The sequence below is a fragment of the Myotis davidii genome, unplaced genomic scaffold, assembly GCF_000327345.1.
Source record: "Myotis davidii unplaced genomic scaffold, ASM32734v1 scaffold9, whole genome shotgun sequence".
NCBI lineage: Eukaryota > Metazoa > Chordata > Mammalia > Chiroptera > Vespertilionidae > Myotis > Myotis davidii.
In genome coordinates, this window is record NW_006299435.1 from 655,454 (window position 1) to 678,192 (window position 22,739).

The 22,739-nt window shown below is 43.4% G+C and overlaps 1 protein-coding gene across 1 annotated transcript in view; it reads right to left on the reverse strand.

Annotated features, from left to right (window-relative positions):
• The window catches only part of SLC12A8 (solute carrier family 12, member 8), a 113,193-nt gene that overhangs the window by 7,971 nt on the left and 82,483 nt on the right, over positions 1 to 22,739 (reverse strand). Inside the window, exons 8-11 of the mRNA XM_015571305.1 lie at positions 17,334 to 17,480; positions 13,407 to 14,052; positions 2,738 to 2,835; positions 2,080 to 2,197 (exon numbers count right to left, since the gene is read on the reverse strand). Coding sequence (XP_015426791.1) covers positions 2,080 to 2,197; positions 2,738 to 2,835; positions 13,407 to 14,052; positions 17,334 to 17,480 — 1,009 coding nt within the window. The remainder of the gene's footprint in view (positions 1 to 2,079; positions 2,198 to 2,737; positions 2,836 to 13,406; positions 14,053 to 17,333; positions 17,481 to 22,739) is intronic.

Genomic DNA, 22,739 nt, shown 5'->3' on the forward strand with positions numbered 1-22,739 from the left:
CTGTTTAAAAATATTTATTTATTTTCCTTTTAATATCTATAGATTTTCTAGTAATGTCATCTCCCTCACTTGTGATACTGGTCATTTTTTACCTTCTCTCCTTTTATTATGATCACTCTGGCTAAAAGTTTGTCATCTGTGTACATGATATCACATAACCAGTTTCTTGTTTTATTGGCATTCTCTACTTTTTTCTATTTTATATATTATTGATTTCTACTTTTATCTTCATTGCTTCTTTGTTTCTCTTATTTGGGTTTAATTTGTTCTTCTTTCTCTAGTTTTCTTAAGTTGGAAGTGGGGGGTCATTGATTTAAGATCTTTCTTCTTTTCTAATATGAACATTTGATGCTATAAACTTCCTTTTAAGTACCGAATTAGCTGCATCCCACAATTTTGATGTTATATTTTCATTCAGTTTCAAATATTTTGTAATTTTACTTATTATTTCTTCTTTGAACCCTGAGTTATTTCATTTCTTTACTTGCTTTAGCATTGTTTAGTGTTCTTAGTCATTTAGTGCTCTTTAGTTTCTAAATATTTGGGGATTTTCCAATACTAGATATCTTTCTGGTATTTATTTCTAATTTACTTCTCGTTTGGTCAGAGAACATACTTTTTTCTTGAATTTACTTGAATACCTTTAAATATATCGAGACTTTTTTTATGTCCTAAAAATATGGTAAGTATTTCATTTTTATTTTAAAAGAACATATATTCTTCTGTTAGGTGGAATGGCCTATAAATCTTAGTTTGTCTAGGTTTGTGGATAATGTTATTCAAGTCTTCTAATGTCTTACCAATATTAAGCCTACTTGTTCTATCAATTAATGAGAAAGGTATTGAAACCCCTTATTTTAATTATGAATTTTTCTATTTCTTGTTACAGTTATACCAGGTTTTACTTCATATATTTCAAAGCTCTATTTTTAAGTGCATAAAGATTAAGATTTTTTATGTCCTCTTCATGAATTTTTTACTTTATCTTCGTGAAATAATTCTTTATTCCTGGTAACATGCTTTTCTCTAAAATCTATTTTGCCTGATAGTAATATAGTCACTCCAACTTTGTTTTGATTCACATTATCGTATCTTTTCCCATCTTTTTATTTTTAACTTATTTTGTGTCTTTATATTTAAAGTAGGTTTCTTGTAGGCAGCATATAATTGTATCATGCATTTTTATTCAATCTGACAACCTCAGTGTTTAGACCACTATATTGAGAGTGTTTAGACCATTTATTTTTAGTGTGATTATTGATTGATATGGCTAGGTTTATATAAACTGCCTTATTTGCTTTTTGTTTGTCCCATATGCCCTTTATTATCTTTTCTTCTTTTTCTGCTTTATTTTGATTTGAGCATTTTAAAATTCAATTTTATCTCCTTTATTGGCTTAGTAGCTGTAACTCTTTGTTATTTTTTAGCTAGAGGCCTGGTGCACAGATTTGTGCACTGATGGGGTCCCTTGGCCTGGCCTGTGGGGATCGGGCCAAAACTGGCTCTACAACATCCCCCAAGGGGTCCCAGATTGCAAGAGGGAGGTTCTCGGGTTACACACCCCAGAATCAGGATCCCTTCTCTCTGGTTCTGGGTGCATCACCTGAGAACTGCAGCTGCCAAGTCACCATAGCTCAGCAGCTACTGCGTTGAGCATCTGCCCCACTGGTGGTCAGTGCGCATCATAGCTACCAGTCAGATGGTCATACGGTCACTTAGGCTTTTATATATATAGATGGTTGCTTTAGAGTTTGTAGTACACATTTTTAACTTATCACAGTCTACCTCTAAGTGATATTATAGTACTTCACATATAGTATCAGAAAGTTAAAACAGTATATTTCCATTTCTTCCCTCCTGGCCCTTGTGCTATTGTTATCATCCATTTTACTTCTACATGTCTTATTTTTTAATTTATCATTTATGTGCAGGTCATATTTTCCCCCTAAACTATACGCTACTTGAAAATGGGATTCATATCTGTCAGTGTTGGCATTTAGTTGGTGCTCAAAACACATTTCTTCAATGGATCCTAAAAGAGAAAGAGGAAGGTGGTGGCAAAATGGCTCTGCTGCTTACCAAGGTGCAGCCCGGGACTGGCCCGACCAATGTAGAAATACACAATGGCGGCAACACACATGTTGATCAAAGCATAGACCCACTGGATCACAAACATGATGACAAGGGACCCAACGGCCTGTGGAAACAGTAGGAAAGGCAAGTCACCTAATGATTTATCACATTGTAGGCAAACCACAAGGCTAGTCCCTCTCATCAACCTTTGATCACTATAAAAGTCTGCTTAATTGAAGTTCACTCATAATTTTTTAAAAAAACTCATTTAAGCAGATATTTGAGAAGATACCTTCTGAAAGTACCCTCTAACCAAAACTATCAATAAATAGTTATTCTTTACTAGTTCACTGTCCTATTCCTCCCTAGAAGAAACAAAGTGAAATTTGCTAATTTGGTATACCTAGAAATTTAGTGACCAAGAGGTTATCAGAGATGATTATTTTACAAGTAACCCACTGATTAAAACCAATGCTGCACTAAATGTAATCTGGCCATTTGTAGTCTTGCCTAAATTCTAATATAACAGGTAGTTAAATGACATTGCTCCTGGTTAAGACTCTCCTCCTTCCTTCCCACAGCCCCAGCCCTGAGATCACACATGTCTCCAATTCTCCTTGAATTATGTCACCAGGACAACTAAGATAAAAATGAAGGTACTCACCCCCAACAGGGAGACCCAGGGGTTGCATATGCGAGCGTAGAAAGAAGTGGTTCTGCTCTGGATATCTTGTTCCTGGAGCCTAGACTTTAGGAAGAAATCTAAAAAATAAATGAGCCAAATCCTTATTACCAATCTGTTACCAAATCCTCTTATATTTTTATGAACAAATACTTATAAGCTCATCTTCTCAACCTAAGAGACAACTTCCATTCACTTCAACCGTTAACTTTCTTGTGGTCTTAGTCAACTCACTCTCCTACTCTCTGATGTAACAAGTTTACCATCTCTCCTCTCAAAGGAGAGCTTTCATATGCTCTCATCACCAAATCTACCAACCGACTTGCACATGAACCTTCTCTTCTGCCTTCCCTCCTTGTCCAGTGGATGAACAGTCCTGGCTCCTGTGTAAGGCCCATCCTCTGCTTATGCTTTGCTTGAGGATTTTGCTTTTGCATCCTTGATTTTTTCCATCCTATACTGAACCATTACCATCTATAATAATAAAAGCATAATATGCTAATTAGACCGGCTGTCTTCCAGACGGGGCTGCGAGGGAAGCCTGGTCCTGGGTGCCAGAGGGAAGCCAGTGCCAGCAGCTAGGGCAAAGAAGGCCTACTCTTGCATGAATCCTATCTAATAAAAGACAAAAAGGGTAATTGACCGTACCTTCGCTACACTTCCCATTGGCTAATCAGGGTGATATGCAAATTAACCACCAACAAAGATGGCGGCTAATTTGCATACGTAGGCACCAAGCGACGAGCGGAGCCGGCTGGCCCCAGGCAGGAGCAGCGAGCGAAGGCCAGCGTGGTGAGTGAAGAGCAAAGAGGGAAGCCCGCTGCGCCGGCCCCGGCCGCGCCCCCGGTGCCCATGCAACAAGCGAAGAGCTAAGGCCCTCGCCCGCTGCGCCAGCCTCGCCCCCAGGGCCAGAGCAGCCATCAAAAAGCGAAGATCGAAGCCTGCCGTGCCAACCCGTCCCAGCAAAGAGCAAAGGCCTGGGTTCCGGGCACCGGAGGAAAACTGGTGCCAGCAGCCAGGGGAAGGGGCCCCCAAGGGACCCCAGACTGGGAGAGGGCACAGGCTGGGCTGAGGGACCCATCCGAGTGCACAAATTTTTTGTGCACCGGGCCTCTAGTTTAAAGATAAATATCTCTAGTTAAACATAAATACCCTACACTGCAATTTCTCCCACTTAAGCAAATACCTTCCAGTCAACTCCTAGTTACTGCCCTATTCCTTTGTCTTCCTTATAGCAAAACTCCTCAAGAGAATTGCCTATACATTATTTACCTCCTGTTATTTCCTCAACCCACTCATACGATTGTAAGATTCCACTAAAACTACTCTTCCTAAGTTGCCAATGACTTGATCTTTTCAAATTCAATGGTCAATTCCCAGTCCTCATCCTATGAGGCCTTTCAGACAGCATCTGACACATGTGATCCCTTCCTGCTTATTGAAACACTTCCTTCTCTTGCTTTCTAGGATGCCTCATCCTCCCAGCTTTCCTCCTACCTCATTGACCATTTCTTCTTTGTCTTCTTTACTGGCTCACCTTCCAAACCCTAAATATTGTAATATCCCAACATTCATTCAGTCCTCAGCACTCCTTTTACCCCCATATATACTCACTCCTGGGATATCTCATCTAGTCCCATGGCTTTAAATACTATCTATATATTGATGATTCAAATGTACATCACCCTTGACCCTTGAACTAAAATTTTGAATATCTAGTTTCCTTCACAATAGCTCCTCTTACATGGCTAACAAGCACCTCAAACCTTAGCATGGCTAAAGCAAAAACCTATTCTTCCCAAGTCTTCTTCATCTGAATAAATGACACCACCATTCACTCAAATATCTATGATTCATCCTTGACTGCTCTTTTCCTCACACCTACACCTAGTCCATCAGTAAATCCTTTGACTCTACCATCAAATATATTCAGAATTTGACTATTCCTCACTGTACAATTCACTGCTCCATTAAAATGCCCTCTTCTCAAAGAGATCTTTCCTGACAAACCTCTCTGAAACAGTACACCCTCTCCCCACCTAGTCTCTCTCTTATCCCATCACCCCACCTTATTACTCATCCTAGTACCTGACAATACAGTGTATATTTGTTTGTTTGTTTATGTACCTTCCCCTACTTGAATGCAAGTTCAATGATAGCAGAGATCCATGTCTATTCAGCATGTTCTCCGGCACCTTGAACAGTGCTTAGAATGTAGTAAATGTTCCATTCATGTGGTTAAATGAATGAGCAAACCATCCTAGCCCCCAGAGAAATCTTTATTCTCTCAACATCTGTCTTCCTTCATCATATGTTGCCAATTATTATATTTATCTTTTATACGTGAGGGCAAGGATTGTGTCTCTTATATCTCTAAACGCCAAAACTAGACATTTAGAAGTTCATGTATAGGAAGTGCTCAAAAAAATGTCTCCCTATTAATAGTGGATTGAAATAAACTCTGCCAAGCATTATGATTGATTTGAATTGATGGCTCTGCTACTTTTTAAAAGAAGAAATAATACTGATATACTTCCATTAATTAAATTGTATAACTTTAACATGTTCAATGCATGATTCATTTTTTTCAGCCATTGGCTTAGTGAAATACACTTGGTTACTAAGAAGGAACACTATTGGTTAAGGACTTAGATTTTTGCCTCTCTGAGATTTGCCAAATGTTAAGCTCACCTTTTCATACTTGACCTTGATCTTGCACAGTATCAATTACAGTGTACCTAAGGGAATTGTGTGTGTGTGTGTGTGTGTGTGTGTGTGAGTGTGTGCGCGCACACACACTTTCTGAGAAGCTCAGGAGAAAGTAGTTAGGAAGGGGTGTGTCCTGCAGGCAAGGACAACACATCAGCAAGGTGAGGGAGAATTCATGCAAGGATGCTCAATGACTTTGAATAGGTCTCACAGCACAGGCAAACAATATGGTTCAAAATCCTTCCAAATAACTAAAGGAATTTTTTTCTCTTGTTAAGGATTTTGCTGGAAAAAACAAGCCTTGTGGATTATTGGTGAAAGGGGACATTTTTCACATTAGAAATTCTAGAACAGTGGTTCTCAACCTTCTGGCCCTTTAAATACAGTTCCTCATGTTGTGACTTTCAGCCATTGGCTTAGTGAAATACACTTGGTTACTAAGAAGGAACACTATTGGTTAAGGACTTAGATTTTTGCCTCTCTGAGATTTGCCAAATGTTAAGCTCACCTTTTCATACTTGACCTTGATCTTGCACAGTATCAATTACAGTGTACCTAAGGGAATTGTGTGTGTGCGCGCACACACACTTTCTGAGAAGCTCAGGAGAAAGTAGTTAGGAAGGGGTGTGTCCTGCAGGCAAGGACAACACATCAGCAAGGTGAGGGAGAATTCATGCAAGGATGCTCAATGACTTTGAATAGGTCTCACAGCACAGGCAAACAATATGGTTCAAAATCCTTCCAAATAACTAAAGGAATTTTTTTCTCTTGTTAAGGATTTTGCTGGAAAAAACAAGCCTTGTGGATTATTGGTGAAAGGGGACATTTTTCACATTAGAAATTCTAGAACAGTGGTTCTCAACCTTCTGGCCCTTTAAATACAGTTCCTCATGTTGTGACCCAACCATAAAATTATTTTCGTTGCTACTTCATAACTGTCATGTTGCTACTGTTGTGAGTCATAATGTAAATATCTGATATGCAGGATGGTCTTAGGCGACCCCTGTGAAAGGGTCGTTTGACCGCCAAAGTGGTCATGACCCACAGGTTGAGAATCGCTGTTCTAGAGTAATGACCAGAAAGGCAACTTAACTTTTCAAGTTTTAGTTGCAAAACAAACAAAACCATGCATCAGGCACATTAAAGATATCAAATATAAAAAACAGAGTAAAAATAATATTAAAGTGTCTTTTAAAATATAATGGTATGTCTAACGTATTCAATGTTCACAAAATCCATGCAGATATAAACACAATAAACATGAAAGGTGAAAACAATTGTGTTAATTTTTAAAATCATGAATTTAAGTAACTTTATAGACATTAGGAATCTAAATATTAAACTATCTCTGTAAATGCACCTCATGTCTTTCTCAGAATACATAAGCACAGTTCCGGTCAGCATGTACAAGCCGAGAGTGTGCACAGATGCCGTCCACAGTGATCCTGTTTCAGGCCCAGGTGGCCTTTTATCATGGTAATGCAATTCTTTTAACTGCTTTCCAAATGTGGTACATTTCAGTTATTTCTAACTTGATGATGCAAGTCCCCCAAATAGATTTACTAAGCCAGGGCAATTAAACAGGTTTATATTCCTTGTTACATCTTTTAAAAAAAAATTTTTAATTGGTTTTTAGAGAGGAAGGGAGAGAGAGAGAGAGAGAAACATTGATTAGTTGCCTCCCACACACTCCCAAACTGGGGATCAAACCCACAACCTGGGCATGTAACCTGACCAGGAATTGAACCTGCCACCCTTTGATGTATGGGATGACCCTCTAACCAACCAAGTCACACTGGCCAGTGGTGCTCAGTGGTTTAGTATTGACCCATGAACCAAGAGGTCACCAGTTCAATTCCCAGTCAGGGCACATGCCCTGGTTGCGGGCTTAGTCCCCAGCAAGAGGCAGCTGATGGATGATGTTTCTCTCTCATCTTTCTCATCAATGTTTCTATCTCTCTATCCCTCTCCCTCCACTCTCTCTAAAATCAAATATATATGTATATGTATAGGTATAGTATATAATAAAGAGGGACTATGCTAATTGACCCTCACACCATCACAAAGATGGTGGCACCCACAGCCAATAAGGAGGGAATATGCTAATTGACTGCCCAACCCTCAAAAATGGCAGCACCCACAGCCACAAGAAGGCTGGAAGGGGAGGGCAGTCGTGGGAGATCAGGCCAGCAGGGGAGTGGTTAGGCATCGATCGGGCTGGCAGGGGAGGGGGTAGGGGGGGATCAGGCTGGCAGGCAGAAGCAGTTAGGGGGAATTAGGCAGGCAGGCAGGTGAGCCATTGGGAGCCAGCCGTCCTGGATTGTGAGAGGGATGTCCGACTGCTGGTTTACGACCCATCCCACAGGGATCGGCAGTAGGACATCCCCAAGGGGTCCCAGATTGGAGAGGGTGCAGGCTGGGCTGAGGGACACCCTCCCCCAGCACACAAATTTCGTGCATCGGGCCTCTAGTGTGTGTGTGTGTGTGTGTGTGTGTGTGTTAACAATGCCTAATGCTGAGCTTAGATGAGACAATCTGTGTTAATTGCTTCTCTCAGTGTCAAGAACATGGGGCATGCTCAAAAAATGCTGCCTATTTTTAGTTACAAACATTATTTAACACTTAAAAGTAAAAGTTGGTTTGTTGAGTGGACAATAAATGAGTCTGGGAATTGATTTTTCAAATGTAAACTACATATTCATCTCTTCTGAACTCTGCTTAATATAATCTGATTCTGACCTTCCTGTTTTTAAAAATAATATGCTTTGGAAGGTATGCTTTTATCAGTTGTGTTTGTCTGAATAATTGTTTCCTTCTGAGGCAGTGTTGTTCAAATGTTTTTTATTTCCATTTAATCAGATCCTTTTTATCTCTGATGATGTCTTTAATAGTCAGAAATATTTCTCTTGCACAGCTGTTATAAATAAGGAATTCGTGGCTATATAAGGCATAAAATACAGCCCCAAGTTAATTTTGGGGGCCCATTTGCTCTCAATAGCATTTATTTAGTAGCAATTTGATTCTTGTTATTTCATGGCATCTGGTTTGTCACAGATTAGGTTCTTATGACAGTTTACATTTTCTATTCTACTGATCAGTGTTTAAATTTTTTAGACAATATTTGTTCAAATGTTCATCAATTTCACCAGCTTTTACTGAGTGTTTGTTGGATGCCATGTGTCGTGTGCCGTGTGGGAATGCTGTGATGAATACAAGGTGGAAAGGCATGGTTTATGACTAAAGGAAGCTCATAGTCTAAAGGAACAGGAATGAAACTAGTATTTCTTTTCCTTAAGACAGACAGATGAGCGGAGCTGAAGACAAACGTATAAACACATGTGATCTGAATGTGTAATGTGTAAGACAATGTGATAATTATTTATACTTCCTGTATGAATCAAATGTTATGCTTGCACAGCAGGGGGGCCAGGTAATCCTTCTCAGAGGGCATAAAAATGGGTCTGAAAAGTCAGATGGATTTTAAACACGAAGTCGGAGTTTTCCAGATGGAGAAGGGGGAGGTGAAGCAATTTGAGGAGGCAGAACAGCATACACCAGGGCAGGAAGGAATGAAGAACATGACGTGTTTAGAGCACTAGTCTGGGTGGATCCACAAGTAAGTGCATGAGTTGTCATGAGGGAAGTGGCCAGGAAGGTAGGTCCGGATTATAAAGAACCTTGAAGATCACACCAAGGATCTTGGACTGTCTATGGAAGGCATTAGATTCTGGTGAAGGTTTTTAACTAAGAGACACAAGATGAGAGTTTTATTTCAGAAACATCATTCCGTGGACAATAATGAGAAGGAGAAGCAGGATGTGGGGAAATCTGGGGGCAGAAGACTGATTGGGAGACTTAACAAGAGCCTGGGTGCTAGATGATGAGGGTCTATACCACGGCAAAGCAGCAAGGACGGAGGGGAGGGAGTGGTCAGTAGCTATGATATTTCTCAACTGGGCGACTGGGTAGCAACCACTGCAGCGATTAAACATGGCAAGCCGGCTGTACGTCTCTTCTGAAAACCCAGTGAGAAGACAGAAAAGGAATTAAATAGGTATAAATCCACAGACACAAGGAGAATGAGAGAGAAAAGATAAAAACAGGTCTTAGAAGATGAAAAGGTGACAGAGGAGCAGTAATAGACTGGGCCGAGCAGAGGGGATGAACTCTAGAGCCTGAGGGGAGGTGCTGGTAAGAAGCAGCCCAATGCACCCCCCAGGCTCCAGCAAAGTTCAGGACCAGGAAGTATCATGTCCCTGGGAAGAGGTAAGGTGCAGGGGGTTAGTCGTAAAACTACTTATGAAACAGTTGGGCCCTAGCTGGTTTTGCTCAGGGGTTAGAGTGTGAGCCTGCAGACTGAAGGGTCGCTGGTTTGATTCCAGTCAAGGGCATGTACCTCAGTTGTAGGCTTGATCCCTGGCCCTCTTCCAGGTGGGGCGCGTACAAGGAGGCAGCCAATTGAGCAGGAGGCAACCAATCAATGTGTCTCTCTCACATCCATGTTTCTCTCCATCTCTCCCCCTCCCTTCCATTCTCTTTAAAAAATCAATGGGAAAAATATCCTCAGGTGAGGATTAACAACAACAACAAAAAGAAACAGGTGGACACGGAGGCCCTCTGCCCAGTGGTAACAACTCCTTCTTTGCCCGATCCCCTTCCCAGGGGGGATTTCCTCCAAAGAAATCAAACCACAGAGTGCCTACACTCAGGACACCAGGCACAGCAAAGAGTAGGGAAATTGGGCTAGAAACTGGGGAATTAAATGAAAGCTTATATCCTAAACAGTGAGGAGCCCCCAACTCCCTTACCTTACCTTGCTCCCTGATTGCAAGCAGCCATCAGGGTGACCCTCAGGCAAGAGATTAAGTGACTTCTGCGGAGGAACTGAGGAGCCCCGGAGGAACCCTTGAGAACAGTGGTTCTCAACCTTGGCTGCACACTAGAATCACCTGGGAATCTTTTTAAAATCCTGATTTCTGGGCCGCGTCCTCCGGAAATTCTGTTTCTTTGTTACTAATGTTGTGGCCCCACCCCATAACAAAGAAACAGAATTTCCGGAGGATGCGGCCCAGAAATCAGGATTTTAAAAAGATTCCCAGGTGATTCTAGTGTGCAGCCAAGGTTGAGAACCACCGTTCTAGAAGATGGTTACAGGCGAGTCCTCTGTGAAGAAGCCAGTTTATTCCCTAATCATCCTACAGCGAGGTTCCCAAGGAGCAAGCCCTGCCCAGTGTGCTTTTTAGGGCTTCACTTGTAAGTCTGAGCAGAGATAAGAAGATCAACAGACATGTTAGTGAAGTATCTAATGAGAGAGAGAGAGATCAAGCCAAAGAGAAAAGGATCTAACGCAGGACAGACAGTAAAAGGAGCAGAAAAGACTTTAAAGGGAGAATAAGTACTATTACCAGAAAGATAAGATAAACCATTTTTACCCATGAAACAAGAATAAAATGATGCTCATTTTTTTTTAAGGGACAAGGACGAATTAGGTTACACCCAAGAGCTCTTGGAAATTGAAAACAGGACAATTGTGGCAGAGCCCGAATGTTGCCACCCAATCTCCTCTTCTTCCTTAGGAAAATAACTATACAATGTCATGTGAAGCAGCAATATGACCAGCCAAAAAGACATTTCCCAGCCTCCCCTCTGAGAATAGCTGGGAGGGCTACCGAATCAAGCTCAGGGCTATGCAGCCAGGGACAACACTCACAATTATATGTCAGAGCAGCCCAGTGGAGCCATCCCTGCTGCAGGCCCCCAGGTCTAACAGCGCAGCCTGCCTGCCCATGGACCCTGAAAGCTCTGAATGCTGGAAGCAGGACTGTCGGCCTCCTGCAGCTACCATCTGCTTCCAGAGAGTTCCTCAAAGTCCCCATTTCTTTGGGTTTCCAGTTCCCATTATAAGGAGGGCTTATCCGGTTAGCAGAGTTTGGGTCTTGTGCCTGAACTCTGGCTGCAGGAGAGGCTGGGAAAACTGACATCTGACATTTTGTTTTGAGTGTGAAAGGCTTGCTTTGCCTCCCACCGAGACTCATAACATTGGAAATTCTTCAGACATAGGGAGGTCACTCAGTGTTGGGGAGGCAAAAAAAACCAAACAACAACAGCAAAAGTCTACTATAATATGGTATCGAAGAAATCTCTTCTATCCTGGATCCAAGACAGCAGCCTGCAGCAGGCCTAGGACCGACAGCCTAGAGGGGAACAGTCAGTCAGTCCAAGCAGAACAGTAGAGAGCCGTGGGCCAGAGGAGAAAACAGATGGATATGACAGATTTCTGAAGAATTCGAGCATTTGGAAAACAACATGGAGAGGCATTTGACATATCTGTCAGAGCATTTAGAGAATAACTGATGACCCCCCAAAAAAGCAAATTTTAAAAATGTAATTATTAACCCCAGGAAACAGGAAATGTTGGACAAAAAAAGACATGTAATCATAGTAGAGTATATGGCTCAGAGGTAAGCAATATTTACTTAATTATGATAATATGAATACTAGATATTAAGCTAATCAAAACAGTGATATAATAACACGGGAACATTGAATGAGATGTCAGAGGGGTATACATGAGTTAAATCTTCATTTACCATAATGGGAAGTCAAAAGATGATATCTGAAACTGACATATCAGGAAGTAGTAATAGCCCTGGCCAGGTGGCCTAGTTGGTTGAGCAACATCCTGTACACCAAAAAGGTGGTGGGTTTGATTCCCAGTCAGGGCACATACCTAGGTTGTGAGTTCAATCCCCAGTTGGGGCACATACAGGAGGCAACTAATGGATGTTTCTCTCTCTCTCTCTCTCTCTCTCTCTCTCTCTCTAATCAATATAAAACATATCCTCCCATGAGGATTTTTTTAAAACTAGCAATACAAATATATTATTTAGCAGCATTAAGGTTAACAGAAGAAGCACCTTTTTGCTTGAAAGTGGGATTTTTCGGGGGTGAGACCAGGGGATGGAGAAGGATAAAGGGGACAGTACAGAAGAGAGGAAACTATTTTTTATTATATGACTTTTAACTCCACTTGGCTTATTAAACTACATGATTTTTAAAATTTTAATAACGTTCCTACCTCACCCCGATGTGGAGGTAAGGAAGAGAAAGTAGGTGTGTGGGAGAATGTAAAGCGTTTCTTCTTAGACATCTCCTTCTATGTCCCGGGGGTTTGCTCCTCTCTGCCCGCTGGGCCATACAGATCTCAGGGGCAGGGCAATGGGAAGGGAAGCATTCAGCTTCAAATCCAGGCACACCTGGGTGCCATGTCCAGCTGTGCAAAGTATCAGCGCTGAGACTCCTCTATGACTCACAGGGCCTCAGGGTCTTCCTTGGTGAAATGGGAAATGCTAGTATCTACTCTTACATGCAATAACACTTGTCAGGCACCTAAAACCCGGAAGACTCAAAAAGTATACATTCTCTCTCAGAATTCCTCAGGCTCTGTAAGCCTCTCCTTGAGAGGCTCTCTCGGGGTCTCTGTGTTTGCCGATCTGAGAAAGCAAAGAAAAGCTGTGCTCCTTTCGCCACCTTCCCCATCCCCTCTTGCCCATTTGGGGATATTTATCTTCCATAGACAAAACATACTGAGTTTTTGCCAGGCAGTTTGTCATAACACATTTCCACTGCTCTTGGAAAAAGAAATCGGTTTCATTCACGTTGGCCTTATACTTCAGCTAATTTTTGAGTAAAATAAAAATGATACTCAATTACTAGCCAAGGCTCCCACATATAGGAGTAGGTAGAAATTTCTGTCTAAAATCAACAGAGTAGAATTACAAATTCAGCTGATACTTGAAGATAACTTTTAAAATAAATACAAAATACAATTCACAAAGACTTTAAAGTGAGCTGGCTAAAGAGGGTTATGCTAACCAGGTAGGTGAGGCAACCAGCAGTCACCCCAAATTAGGAGGCCCCAGTATGATTTCAAGGCGCTCACCTTCTCCACTTGGCCTTGGCTGGTTACTCAGCTCAGGGACAAGTTGTTCTCCACGTGCTCCCGCAGGCTGAGCCCTCTCCCTCCTGGCACCCTGCTTGTTCCAGTAGGACTCCTGCCCCACCCAGACGGCAGTGGGCAAGCTGTCGGGGCCTTCTGCGGAGAAGGAAGTTGGCGACTTGAGGTCCAAGAGGAAGCTATCTTGCAGGGTTCGCTTGGTGGCCTTCTTGCATTTCCCCCTTGGATGCTCTGGGATCCTGTTGCTCTCTCCTGGCCTGGTCTGGCTGCTCTCAAGCTTCCTGGTTAGCTGCAGGAGCTGATCCATGTCTTTGGTGAATTCTAGCAGAGTGCCCTCAGAGAGGCTTCGGGCAGTGCCCTCGGAGCCATACCTGGGAGCCTTTTCCAACAGCAGGTGCTCAGAGCAGAGGAGAGCTTCCATGTCCTGCCTGTGCACTGGCTCAGGCACCTGGGGGTGGCTGCCGGGAACCATGGACAGGGAGAAGTAAGAGTAATCCACCGCGATGTATGTCAGCATGAAGTTAATGGTGACTATGGGAGCCAGAACGTTCACCTGACCCACAAGGACAAAGGCCATGGTCACCAAGCTGGTCAGGCAGATGGCAGCTATGGGGGTTTTATTTGGCCCTTTCTGCAAAAACAAAAATAACATGCAGGACTATGAAATTTCAGAAGAAAATCCCATTATCGGATAGAAACACAGATCATAGGGCTCAACCACTTCTCCCATGTGACCCTTGGTGTGTTCACCTGCAAGCTTGGGATAATATCCAACCCATGGAATTATTGTGGGGTCAGGGCTAATGCAGATACAATGTTTGACATGGCACTGACACACAGTAGGCTCCTAACACAACATGGGTATTAGCTGTATTAGTAACTACTAATTGGGGCATTAGTCTAGAACTTGGACTTCCCAAGTATTTCTCCTTTTATCTTTCATTGGGTTCTAACACCAACTTTGGAATCAAAGAAATGGAAAGTTGATTGTTTCCAGACGACAGCGGAGAAAATGACTCCAGGGGAGTGGCAGACCCTGGAAGACACAGCAGAATCATTGGCAGTTGAGGCCAACACATCTGTTATTAATGGAGGTGGGTAGGGTGACCTTCAGGACAGGAGTGGAAAATATGTGCTAACTCCATATAATCTGTTACTCCACAGGAGATATTCATCACAGAAATTGACATAGTTCTTGGGCCAAAAACAATAGTTACTTCTCAGTCCTCATCTTCCTTGACCTAAGAACTACATTCGAACCAGCTGGTCACTCTCTGGTCTTTGAAAGACTTTCTTCATCTCACTTCTCTTGATTCATCTCCCTCCTCACTGACCGCTCCTTCTGTCTCCACCGCAGCTCCTCCACAGCAGCCCAGGCTCCATCCTCAGACCCCTTCTCTTGTCTCTCTGCACTCCCTTCCTAGGTCATCTCAACGGGGCTCGTGGCTTTAAATACCGGCTTTATGCTCTCAACTCCCAAATCTGAATCTCCAGCCTGAAATGTTCCCCTAAATCCAGACCTAAATATTCAACTGTCTGCTCAACATTTCCAGTTGATTTCTAACAGGATTTCAAGCCTAGCATGTCCAAAATCAAATTGTTGTCCCCCAACCTCCTGCCGCTCAAATCTACTCCTTCTGCAGTCTTTATCTCAGCAAATGGCAATTCCATCCTGCCAGTTGCTCAGTCAAGGAAAGTTCTTGATGCCTCTTCTCATTTTCTCATTCTCCATCAACAAATATTATAAAAATTTACCCTCAGGATTTACACAGGCTCTAACCACTGCTCTCCCCTCCTTTACTGATAGCACTCTGGAATGTGAAGGGCAGGCATATAATTCACTTCTGGTTCCCACCTGGAAACCTCCCACGGGTTCCTCCAGGTGTGTTCCCCTTATTGAGGGCTGGGATAGATAGTGACCTTGGAAGTCACAGAATGAGGATGGCAAGGTCATCATCAGCCTGAGTCTCTGAGGACAGAGCTCCTGTTGACCTGAAATACCTTCCCTAGTACTTTAGAGTAAAATTCTAAAAAGAAAAAAAAAGGAAGAAGAGTAAAAATATATTTTTATTGTTTTTAAGAATTATGTTTTTGGTACACCTACAATTGTTTAGCAGAGTCTAACAATAAAACTACTAAGAATAAAGTAAATCATCAGAAACAAAAAAAATAAAACTTAAAAGGAGAGTCTTAGGTGTGCTGATGGACATACTAGCGATCCAGGTCAGGACTTTGATAAGGTGGGTTGTAAAGAGACAAAATAGTCGAACTTCTGTTCACCAAAAGTCACCATAAGACAAGCCATGGAAATAATACAATAATTAATAGATAATAAGACAAGAATAAACTCTGTTTTGCAGACCCATAACTATAAACCTATTTTTGCCCACCTTGTGTAACTGACAAAGGGTCAGTCAGAATACTCCAAAACTATCCTCACAAAATAATTAGAAAGAGACAGACAACCCAGTAAAAAAAAAAAAAAGCAAAAGAATACCCATTAAACATATTAAAGATGCCCAATCTCATTATGTAATCAGGAAAATGCAAATTAAAACCATAGTGAGATACCATTAAATACCCACCAGATTGGCAAAAATTGTCTGATAATATCAAGAACACAGAGAAACTGAATCAATTAAGGTTTGTCTGATAATGGCGGGAACACAGAGAAGCGGGAATGCTACTAGTGGACCACTCCCTTGGAAGAAGACATTGGTGTTCTCTCGTGAGGGAAAGCACACACGCCTTCCAGCTTAGCCATTGCGCTAACGAGCGTGTGGTCTGGAAGGCCTCCGCCTGTGTGCCGGTGCCAGCACAAGGATGTTCACTCCCTGTGTGTATGGTCCCAACTGAAATGACCTCAATGTCCATCAATAGCAGAACGGACAAACGGTAGCAAATGAGGAAATGCTATACAGGGATGATAATAAACAAACTGCTATGAGCCAAAAAGTGGGTGAATTTCGAAAACATAATGTGGAATGAAAGAAGCATGCCACATTAATATAAAGTTAAAAAACAGATAAAATTAAATTATTTTGTTTGGTGATGCGTATGGAGTAAACCAGGAGCTGGCAAACCATGACCCCTGGGCCAGATCTGGCCCCCATCTGTTTATGCATGCCCAAGAGCTAAGCATGGTTTTAGAGTTTTAAACAATCTGAGGGGGGGGGGGGGGAGACCAAAAGAAGAGTAATATTTTGTGATGCATGAAATTCAAATTTCAGTGTCCCATCAACGAAGTTTTATTGAAATACAGCCTCTTCCCCATTGGTGTTATCTGTGCTAACTTTTGAACTACAATGACAAAATTAAGTTGTGACAGATCGCAGGGCCTGAAAAACCTAAAATATTTAGTATTTGGCACTTTCCAGAAAAAATTCTGGGCAAACCTACAAAAAAAGTAAAGAATATTATTATCCCGGAAGGCAGGACAGTAGCTTCCCCAGAGAGAGGGTCAGGGCTCAGACCAGGGTGGGGTGTGGAGGGTGGGTGTCTGGAGGCTGGCAGTGTTCTTGGGTGGAGGCTACAAAGATGTTCATGTCATAGTTAGTCTTAAACTGTTCATATTGGGTTTATGACCTTTTCTGTATATTGTATAAATCTCAAAATTTTTAAAAACGTTTCTTCTCTTCACCATAAAAAAAGTGTCAGTAAAATTTAATCATATGTAAAGAAGCTTTGAAAAACGACAAATTAGAGAAAATATCTGTAATGTATATCACAAGAATTAATCCCCTTAGCAAAGAACAAGCTTCTGGCAATTAGGAAGAAAAAGAGCAACAATCACTGAAAAAAATATATATATAAATGATGAAAAGATGTTCAAGCTCATTCATAATAAGAATAATACAAACAAGAATCACGTGCATGGCAAAATGGACATTTGTCAAGAAAAAGTTTACTCACCTCTTGCCCCAGACAGGCCAATGCAGGAATCACCTTCTCCCGGGCAATGCACTGCAGGATCCGGGGGGCTCCATAGAGGCCCCCCATACAGGAGGCCAGGGATGAGATGTATAAGCCCAAAAGGAACAGGAAGCCCACCAGGGACACCTATATGAGGAAGCAGTTCCATTACCCAAGGCCAGACTCTGCTTCTGTCCCTTTCTGCTCCCCTGGTACCCACCCACCTGCACCCCATCTTCTCATAAGTCCTCTAGTTCAACCTCTTGGACTTATTTCCATTGTCAGCCCCACCCCACTTCATTCGCACTGCTACCATTTCCATTTGGGCCATCATCACATCTTGTCTGGACCACACAGAGGTTCCCCAATTGAGTGTGCACCGACTCTTCTGCAGGGTTTGTGGGTTTGTGCAAACAGATTTCTGGGTACCACTTCAGAGTTTCTGACTCAATAGGTCTGGGGTAGGACCCAAGAATTTGTAGCTTTTGTTGCCTGTTTGTTTGTGATCGTTTTTAAAAAATCTTTACTGTTGAAAGTATTACATATGTTCCCCCTTTTTCTCCCATTGACCCCTCATTGCCCCCTCCACCCCCACCCCAGGCCTTCACCACCCTGCGTCCATGAGTTATGCATATATGCATACAAGTTCTTTGGTTGATCTCTTCCCACCCACCCCTGTCTTCCCTCTGAGATTCCACAGTCCATTCCACACTTCTATGTCTCTGGATCTATTTTGTTCAACAGTTTGTTTTGTTCATTAGATTCCACATATGAGTGACTTCATGTGATATTTGTCTTTCTCTGACTGGCTTATTTCACTTAGCATAATGCTCTCCAGGTAGGACCCAAGAATTTGGATTTCCAACAAGTTCCAGGTAAGGTTGATGCTGGGGATCTGGGGACTCCACTTTGAGAACCACTGGCCAACAGCAATGCCAATTGGCCTCCTGCCTCTAAGCAGCGCCCACTCTGAATCATCCCCAAGCCTTTGCCAGAGTCACCCCTCTACTCAAACCTGATATTCATGCCCCTGCTGCAAAAATATCAATGGCTCCCACCGCCCTGAGGCCCTTCCTGGTCTGTGACCTCCCTAACCCTGTAGCCCGAACACTCAGTCTGTCAGCATGATGGGCCTGCCTGCTAGAACCTCCATCCACACCTTTACTCACTGTCTGTTAAACTGCCAACTGTGCTTCGAGACTCGGCACAAACCTCCCCTCTTCTGTGCGGCCATCCCCACCCCCCACAACAGTGGTTGCTCCCCGGACCCGGCAGCACCTCAGCGTGAGACTGAGGACACCTAGCACACTGTCTCCTCCACTGGCTTCATTTCTACAGGCTTCCTGTCATGTTTACCCTAGTAACTTGGCGTCAACACAGAACTATAAATGCTGAATGAGTGAACGAATGAATGAATGAGATCCATGACTCATATGGCCCACGAGGCACAACAGATAGAATGAGAGAGAGCGTAGTTGTTCTGCCTGGTGTCAACCTGTAAAAGACGTGGCTGCTGGCCATGCAGCTGTGTCACAGGCTGTCTGTCCTGAGCCCGCCTCACCTCCTGAGCTGGACACACAGGGAAGGCTCTCTGTGTTCTGGATTACTTGAGGCTCCCTTCTCCATTCTACTTCACTTCCGGTACAGTCACCAGAACTGTGCATTCCGAGTGTTCATTTGCCCAACGATGAAGATGGGTTAGATTTAATTTTCAGTTTTGCCACTTATCCTTTCTCCATGAAGACGCACCTGACCCCATTGTTTTACTTTCTTGCTTACAATGCACCACATCAATGGCATCAAACTACGCAGAACACCATCCCTCATATTCCTCTTCCCAGAAACCTGAATCGGCCATGATTCTTGATGGGAAACATCTTTTAAGAACATACTTGTAGGACACTGGAGGTTCACAAATCATCTGGAGGCTGAAAGATCAGGCTTGGAAAAGGGCAAGACCCATGCCTGGGGACACCCAGGCTCTTGAACAAGAACATTTGACCAGGATGCTACCAGCACCCGGCTGCCCTGTAGATGAATTCTCACCGTTCCTTTATATTTGCTACATTTGCTACATTTGAAGCATCCGATTGGGTACTCTAGGTTACATGTCCTACCAGGACCACAAAGAGACAGACAAAAGAGAGTCTGGTCATTGTGATTCTAATATTAAATGGGGCTCACTCCCTTTCAGACCACACATAACACAGGTGGAATAACCCCCAAATGGTCAGGGAGGCCAGAGGTTTGATGGACATGACGAAGGCCTACTGCGGAGCCTATTTTGTCCCTAATTCAGTGGGGATTACTTTTCCCTAAATGCTTCACCTCATCTTATCCCCAGTGAATATCCCCTGTTTCTTCAATGTCATGAGTTTCTTTCTGTCCAACCCTTCACTTATCATTTTATTACTAAAAGAAATTAATGTCAACTAATGTTTCCCATCATCAGTTTTTGTGTGGGGGGGTGGGTACTGATGGCATTTTGTTATTTTCTACCCTGGTATAATTTATTGTAGCCCCACGGCATAGTTAAATACGCTCACGGCTGACCTTGCTAGTGCGCCGTAAGCTCCTCAGAGGTAGATCTGTGTCTCATGCAGCTGGCCCCCTCCTTGCCGCCCCTGACAGAGTCTGGCAAACAGGGCCCAGCAAGTACCAGCTGAATTCATGAAGCATCACAACTTCACCGTGGTTTGTACCCTGGATGCCTTACAAATCGTTAGATAAACTGGTCCCGTTATCAATCCCCGATCCACTCCGAGATGCAATCATTCATCTATAACTTTTGTTTCTGTCTTTGCTCCCAAATGCATCCTATTTTACAAATACATAGATTGTGGGATAAAATTTTATCAAAAGCTTTTTGAGAATCTAACTCGGTAGTTCTCCACTCTGGCTGTACATGAGAATCACCCCAGAGATTGTGCTTTGATTAGCATGGGGTGGGGCACAGACATCACTGGCTTTTCAAAAGCAGCCCAGGTGACGCTAACATGCAGCCAGGTGAGAACCGCTGGGCAGGACGCTGTGCCCTCTCAGCCTCCCCTCACAGAACTCTCCAGACCAGTGCAGAAACTTCATTGCTTCTTACCCAAAAGGTTATACATATTTACGTTTAAAATATTTTTTTCTTACAAAGCCTGTCCATTTACTCAACGTGGAAACGGGACTGCCCTTCTAGTGTGGTGTCCTCCTGGGGCTGGGACTGACCTCAGGAACTTGATTAGGCTCTGGCACCAGAGACCATGACCTCCAGCTGCGGCCAGCCTTCCCACAGACACCCCCTGGAACCCCTGAAGCGCCCTCAGGCTGTGGCCAGGCAGGGACTGTCTAGGTATAGTGACTTGTTTATGTCCAGTCTGTCCACTGTGCTTATAATGGTCCATTCACTCGCCAGTCTTTTACATAAAACTACTACCCAGCCAGTTTTCTGAAAAATAAATGAAATGTTGGTCCTGATGTCTGGGTAAAGCATAAAAACTCCATTTCATCTCTTTCCCACCTGAATCCAGTCCCTTCCTTTCTGTCTGTCACCCATCTGTCCCTATGGGGACATTTGCAAGGACACATATATACCTGGTGCAGTGCTGGGCACATGGCAAGACTTATAGGTACAACAGTAACCCACACAGGTTTGCCCCCAGCACTGGCAAGGTCACATCACTGTCTATTCACACGGGACTGTAAACCTGCTAACTGTGCAGTGGAGGCGGGGGTGAGACCTTATTTGAGCAGGTGCCTTTTGTCAGACACCTGTCTGATCCAACACAAAAACCTCTCTATCTTCCCAAAATACTAACTGGGGTGTGAATTACCCTCACTTCTTTTTACAGTAACTCCTGGAGAAAATCACTAACTCCATCTCTCTGCTCTTGGTATTTGGCCCCAGCTCCCACTTGAGCTGTAGTCACAGGAGACCCTACCAGTCCACGGACTGCCCCCTTCTCTTGAAGGACTGGATCTGAAGTCATTTGCAAGGTGCTCATTCTGCCTCATCTCATTCCTGTGGGCCCTTGGCATTATAGAAGAGTATATGCTGAAACCCTTACACTCCCAATCTTTTTTTAAAATATTTTTATTGATTTCAGAGAGGAAAGGAGAGGAGAGAGAGATAGAAACATCAGTGATGAGAGAGAATCATGGATCAGCTGCTTCCTGCACACCCCACACCAGGGATCGCAACCATGGCATGTGCCCCAACCGGGAATTAAACCTTGACTTCCTGGTTCATAGGTCGAAGCTCAACCACTGAGCCACGCCAGCTGGGCCCCAATCTATTAATACGATGATGTGTCCATAGATCCCTAGTTTTCTCTCACATCCTATTTCCATAGACCCGTTTTCTAGTACTGTCCTCACTCAATGAATTGACCAACATCTCAACCTTGAGTCACGTTTTCTCCCACTTGATAGCCATTTCCCTAGGAAACAAAGTTGGCTTCCTTCCTGAGAGGCAGCACCATGTCCACGATGGAGAGGGAGGACAGCGGACTGGCTGGGTGGCACAGGCTGAGCAGCTGGCAGGTACAACTGTGAACACGCAAAACCATGCCTGTCTCCGCCAAGAATGATTCGAGTTTACTCTGTGGGATACCCATTTTTAATAAATACATTGTTTGGGTACTTTTGTTACTTAGTCTGCTCTATTTTGCTAGTTAGCAAACCCCAGGGCCCCTAAAGGACTTGGTCTTTTTTGATGTGTAAAAAACAGGGTCTTTTCCTGGACTGTATACAACTTTATTCTGAAGCAATCATTTAATCTATTTAACTCTACCCCTACTAACACCTGCTCTTGATACAATTCCTTTTCGTATCAGTGAATAATATTGGGATTGACTTTTTAGCTTTTCCTATTTAGTTAAATACTAGAGGATTGGGGCATGAAAATTCATGCATTCAGGGGGGTCCCTCAACCCGGCCTGTGCCCTCTCATAGTCTGGGACCCCCCAGGAGATGTCCACCTGCTGGCTTAGGCCAGTTTCCCGGGGGATTTGGGACTAAGCTGACAGTCAGACGTTGCTCTGGCAGCCCAGGAGCCCTCGGGGGATGTCCGACTGACAGCTTAGGGCTGTTACCCATGGGGAGTGGGCCTTAGCCACAGTCCAACATCCTTAGCACTGCTGAGGAGGCAGGAGAGGCTCCCGCCACCGACGCTGCACGCACAGCCATCAGCCCAGCTTGTGATTGAGGGGAGCTCCACCTGTGAGAGCACACTGACCACCAGGGGGTAGCTCCCGCATTGAGCATCTGCCCCCTGGTGGTCAGTGCATGTCATAGCAATCAGTTGTTCCGATCATTCCACCGTTAGGGTCAATTTGGATATTACCCTTTTATTATATAGGACTAGAGGCCCAGTGCACAAAAATTTGTGCACTCGGGGGACAGGGGGGTCCCTCAGCCCGA